The sequence below is a fragment of the Phymastichus coffea genome, unplaced genomic scaffold (genome assembly GCF_024137745.1).
Source record: "Phymastichus coffea isolate CEN01 unplaced genomic scaffold, Cenicafe_Pcof_1.1 PCOF00114, whole genome shotgun sequence".
Lineage (NCBI taxonomy): Eukaryota > Metazoa > Arthropoda > Insecta > Hymenoptera > Eulophidae > Phymastichus > Phymastichus coffea.
Window position 1 is genome coordinate 1,344 of NW_026706925.1, and position 6,104 is coordinate 7,447.

General features: G+C 35.4%; 1 protein-coding gene across 1 annotated transcript; it reads right to left on the reverse strand.

Annotated features, from left to right (window-relative positions):
- Positions 1-686: 686 nt before the first annotated feature.
- Positions 687-3,638, reverse strand: LOC131670706 (phenoloxidase-activating factor 2-like). The gene is made up of 7 exons (XM_058946532.1): positions 3,601-3,638; positions 3,425-3,510; positions 2,257-2,479; positions 1,838-2,179; positions 1,483-1,751; positions 1,242-1,405; positions 687-1,166 (listed from the first exon to the last, which is right to left on the reverse strand). Exons 3-7 carry the CDS (start codon positions 2,466-2,468, stop codon positions 936-938), a joined length of 1,218 nt encoding a protein of 405 aa, XP_058802515.1. The 5' UTR covers positions 2,469-2,479; positions 3,425-3,510; positions 3,601-3,638; the 3' UTR covers positions 687-935.
- Positions 3,639-6,104: the final 2,466 nt, after the last annotated feature.

The window sequence follows — 6,104 nt, forward strand, 5'->3', positions numbered from 1 at the left end:
TCCTTCAGTAAGAACATGAATTATTCGTCGTGAAGGAACTCGCGCGTAAGACACGTGGAGAACTTCCAAGCCAACTAACTCTCCTCGATCGCATAGCACCGCATGTCGTCGGCGCAACCCGGCAACTTGTCTACCGCGCGCGAGTTAAGAAAGACGTCGATAGAAAGTCAATTTGCTGCTGCGATTTGGGCTAAGTCACGCGCGTACGCTGCCTCGTCTGTTGGTTTCCGTCTTCGGGGTGACTTCCGTTCGTGGAAAAATAGACACATCGCGGTTTTAAGAGTTACCAGTCTTTCCCTTTTCTCTCTTTTCTACGTTCGTGGTCAAAAGAATTCTTCAAAATTTTCCTGCTGTTATTTATAGTTTGTAATTTCTAGAAATCGATTGAAGCTCATTTGTTGTTTTAATTCTGTGTTTGCTCAGATGCCATTTCTTAAATTCTCCTTTGTTTACATTCTTATAACTTATAATTTATGCTGGAAGACGAGAAAAGCGAGATCAATTTTCCATATGTGATAATTTTAACGAACGTTTTGTGAAACTTATGAAATCACAGATTAGATAATATTAATGAGGACGATTTGAGGTAGGTCTAATAAATAAGTATTTAGCTTATCTTACCATTTTTTCCTATAACCTTCAATTATAAGTAATGAAAAATTTATCTTTCAAACTATGAGGCGGAATAGAATTTTAAAGAAAAACATCTATTGAAAAAAATCATAAAAATTATTTTTTTACAGTGGTTGCGTTAAAAACAAAGATCAAACTTAAAAACCTTATAATTCTATATATTTTACAGAAATATTCTTCACTCGAGCCGAATGGTTAGTATTCGCAATATTAATCTCACACGTTTATTTCGTAAAAATACAAAAAACAAACGACTTCTTCCGAAGCTCAGTCAGCATGCAAATGTACGTTAATTCTAAGGATTAACCCTGGACTGGTGGATAGTTGTTGTTAGCTCCAGATGAATACGAGGTAACGTCAATATTGTAATTAGCGAGAGTTTGGTCAATCCATGGACGAACCATGCTTACGTGAGCATAGACTCCAGGCACGCCATCCGTACCACAACCAATACCCCAAGCTACAATACCAGCTTGAGTGTAACGCGATGGATCATATCGTAATGGACATACGAGAGGACTTCCACCGTCGCCCTGAAAAATTCAATATAATCACAATTCAATGTTACAAACTATATTGTTTGACTGATAAGAAAAATAAAGACCTACCTTGCATGTATCAATACCAGCGATGCCACCAGCGCATATAAATGACTGATCAAGTTTAAAGTACTTTCCAAGACGAGTGTTACGCAAAGAGTTCTGACAAGTGGCACGAGGAACAAGAGGTAACTGGACAGCCTTCAAAATTACTTGGTATTTCCCTTCATCACCTATACATTAAAAAATCAACACAGACATGAAATATTATTTCGATAAGTATTGAAAAAATACTGGAATTTCAATTTACCGAATTCACTCTTTCCCCAACCAGTAGCAATGCAATTGGAGTTGTCAAAGATCTCGTTAGCTTCGGGCAAACAAATAATTTCGACATTATCGGCAAGCTCGATTACATTATCGAGGATAAGCAGAGCAAAATCGTTGAAAAGAGTTCCAGGTCTGTAATTGGGATGAATTACAGCAACAGCTACATCTCGATCTTGATGAGGTAAACCTTCATTCGTGGTTTGGGTGTCCCATTCACCGGCACGAATTATCAAGGAAGTAGCAGATTTTCTATGCATGGCATGAAAAACATGAAATTCGTAAATTGCTAAATATTCATTGCGTCTTAAATATAAATTTTCTATTATTTAACTCACTCAGCAACGCAATGCGCAGCTGTGAGTACAACTCTTCTGTGAATGAGAGAACCGCCACATATATATGCTTTTTCACGGCTGCTACTTTCCAAAATAGCAACCATCCATGGGTACTCAGCAAATTGAGCTTCGTTGTTGTTATTACCAGTGATTCTAAAGCCAATACCTTCAGGATTGCGATAACCACATCCTCTGTTGACGTGGCCATTACCATTGCCAGTATTGTCATTATTATTTCCTCCGTTGCCGCCATTATTGCTTCCGTTGACTCCAGGTTGCACTGGATTAACGTCAGGTGGTAAACAGCATACTTCTAAGTAATGCCCACACGTGCGTCTACCACTGAACACAATAAAATATATATCAAGTAATTATTTCAAAATCAGAACAATGGAAAAGAACATCAATGGACTACTTACGCGGTTGGATTTTCTTCAGAGGTTGCCACTCTGATATCAATGACACCTTCGCCATTCTCATTTGCCGTGCCCTTGGCAGAACATTGATAATAAGGAACACACTCGCAAATCGAGTTTTCGTAATCAGTTTGAGCATCCCTTTCGCTTCTGATCATAAGAGAGGCCGTACACGTGCTGACGACCAGCATGAATCCAAAAATTGCCTTCATCATTTTTACTATTGCTGAAAGGAAAAAGATTGTTGAAATTCGTTCACGAATAATCATTTGTAGCTTTTTGACTTTGTCGCAGACTCATGAAATGAAAAAAAAAACCACTTAGTGTACTCATTCATTGGTCATCTCAGCATTCGATGACTCAGTCGGCATTACATAAGTAAAGGAGGCACACGCAGTTTCTTCCTTGACAGATTGAACCTGGCATTGATGGAATGTTAGCAAATAAAGCGCGCGCATGGCTCGGTAAGTAGTTGATTTAAGTTACGTCAGCAGATTATTTATCGAATGAAAATGGATATTCATGCGTTTATAATGGCTTCGAGATAGCCTCATTTACATTCGATAAGTTGGCAAATCAAAATTGGTATGAGTGCCACCTGTGTCTTGGCAGCTTTAACGTCGAGTATGTGTACAGATGTTTCCTCTGCCATTCAGCTTATAATGTAGCCTTGAACTTTTCGCTTCCAGAATAAATTTCGTCAACAGCACTTTAAATTGATTTTATGAAATTTGATTTATAGATAAATGATTGAATATAATCTGACACTGTTAAAGATTACTAAAAGAAACGTTATTTCTTTCTTCTTTCTTGGATTGGCCATAAACGTTGACGTTCATTGCGTCATTATCGGGTTTTGATTAAAGTTATTTCAAACAAAAAAAGCCGTGTTATTCGAAAGAATCTCTTTTCATAAATCTTATCTTTGGTTAATAAAATTTAATTTTTTTAAAACGTTAGTACACATTGTCGTCATGTTGGTATCACTGTTATTTACGAAAAGACTAAATGAATTATAATTTTGAGATTGCACGAAGTAGGACATTTTTAATTAAATATTTAAATAATTTAACAAATGGATATGTTAATTAATATTGATTTATTTCAAGGTCGTTTTTGTTTGAATACAAAATAGTAGGAAGATTGGATATTGTAATTTTGGAGAACCTACTTAATCTTTTCTGTATTTCAGCAACGTAGACCAAATTCAGAGTTTTTTCACAGCACGTATTACTCAAAGTGATGAATGAACTTTCACTGATTGAAATCAAATTTTTATAAAACTAGAGCACTATTTACGAATTTATAAATACACACAACTACAAAAAGTAAGTTCGTCGTACTCACCAGGCACAGATATAAATGCACCTCCTCGCATGCGCAGAGCTGGGTAATGATTAGCGCGATCGTATCTCGTTCAGTGGGTTATTTAAGGCATAAACGCTCACTTGTCATGGTCTCCCCACCTATCTGGCTACTCATTTTATACGAATGGGTATTGGATACAGAAATGACGAGCTGTGCACACTTGAGTGACGTCATAAACCGCACACGGCTAAAATCTCGCGCACATGCACACTCTTATTTGGTTTCAGCTTTAATTTATCAATTTTCGTAAACGTCCGTGAACACTCGTGATTTCCAACATTTTGTTGTTTGTTTTCTTCCCTGGGAAATACGCGCATTCCCATTTTAATCGCGAGATTATTATGAAACATTAATTGTTCAGTATGAACGAGTATAAATCAAGACTTATTGCATGACCTTTACGAGGTTTCTCTTGATTTTCGAATGATTTTTCAGCCGTGTATATATACAGAATATATTCGCAATAAGGGTTGTTTTTTCTAGAATGAAAATTTTTTTAATTATTTGTACTATAAGAATCGGGGCATATCTAAATGAATTACATGTCGCTTTTATGTACAACTTCTTGAAAAATATTAAATGGTCGAATGATGATAAAATATCTATTAGTCTTGTTGTGCTATCGAACTGTTTTTTTTATTGACAGTTACAATTAACTTAGGGAAATCCCAACAGTATTAGTCTTCATTAATACATTTCTTTAAGATTATGGTTCATTGAACTACATTTTTCGTATTCGTTATTTAAACGTTGAAATGTTTATTATGCATAATTAGGTACAAGGCTAATAAACTTGTAATGATATCATTGAAAATCATACATAAACTGAATTAGATTAATCGATATAATTCAAATCGAGTTCTTTTTTAAAGTAGTAGTAGTAAATGGCATTAAATAATAAAATATTACGAGTCCATCCGTCAGCACCTTTCCACATCCACAACTTTAATCTAAATTTTATAACCCACATAAACAAAAACTATTTGCTTGCACATTTTATTCCGAAAAAAAACGCAAATTTAGAGTGCGATGCACGGCACTACTACATGTGCATAGGTAGCTCTTTCGTGTATGCACACACACATGATTCTACTTTATCGTACTCGAAACAATACGTAACTGTTATCACGATCGTCTTTATGCGCGGGAGGGGTCGCATCTATACATACATGTGTTCCACGTGAAAAATGAGGCTTGTAATCGAGTTGTTCGGATACTCGCTGTTCGATCTCTCCGTTGGGACCATAGCCTTTTGTATGTATAGTGGAAATTACGTATTGTTATCTTACCACGGTGCGATGTTTTTAAATGTGCCGACGTTGGTTAGATATTGTATATTGAAAAAAGCCAAACGTATTGCGACTTGAAAAACGATTACGATTAGTTGTTTTCAAAATAACGATGGTCACATGTATCAAGTTTTATTGTACTACGATATTATGCATATGTTGATGTATATGCAATCGTTGGATATTTGAGTTGCTAATGGTACGTTTCATTGTACTATGTTAATATTCTATATCATATTATTTTTTGTTTCTCCCAAAATATTAAACTTTGAAAATAAAAAGAAAAAAAATGAATATAAGGAAAAAGCTTCAGGAGATCTATAGAGAAGATAATAAAATTAAATAAAATCCAATATACAAATATTTTTGGCTATACTTTTAGTGGTATTTAGAATATCTTCTATCCATTTTTATCTTGCATTGAATTATACTCATATTGAGCACATAAAGCATAATTCGTATTAGAAGAATGATTTTTCTGCGAATTATATCATCAAATAATCAATATGTACTCGTAAAACCAACTCATCAGTATTAAATGTTACTGTGTATATTAAATGAAACGATAAATGCCATAAAACTCTTTTTTCAGTAGTCGAATAAAACAAATGAATATTCGCGAGTATTCGTCTGTAAGTTGTAGAGTGGCAAGGGACTATGATTCGGCGAATTAGAACAAGGGAGAGGGAGAGAGAGAGAGAGAGAGAGAGAGAGAGAGAGAGAGAGAAAGGAACAGACTTGGGTTTCCGGGCCGATTGATTTCCGGTCTCAGAAAGCAATATACGTGAGCTACATGCGTATCGACTACGCGGCCCCCGTACCAAAATATTACGGCCAATTACGTCTACTTCTACTATCGAACCTGTACTGCACTACGCTTCGGTACTTCAATTAAATTATACGCTCCTGGCGATAGATTTTAGGTGAAGCTGGCTTTACGGCGATCGATTTTCGCTGAGGTTTAATGGTTATATGAAATTTCCAAATGATACGAGTGAAATGAGTAGACATTGGAGATGTCTTTTCTTTTTTTGAATACCTTTTTAGTGTAACATATTGAAATTCCTTTAATAGACTGCTTTAACTTTATATAAACTAAATATTGTAACTTACTGGCAGCAGTTATGAGTATACTAGCTGTAGTCGATTTTCTAAACAATATGTATCGTATTGATTCGAATTAACATGCGGGTA

Coding starts and splice junctions, on each gene's coding strand:
- LOC131670706 (XM_058946532.1), bottom strand. CDS start 2,468: ATGATGAAGGCAATTTTTGGATTCATGCTGGTCGTCAGCACGTGTACG. Junction 2,180..2,256: donor TCTGAAGAAAATCCAACCGC/GTAAGTAGTCCA, acceptor TATTGTGTTCAG/TGGTAGACGCACGTGTGGGC. Junction 1,752..1,837: donor GCTGCGCATTGCGTTGCTGA/GTGAGTTAAATA, acceptor TGCCATGCATAG/AAAATCTGCTACTTCCTTGA.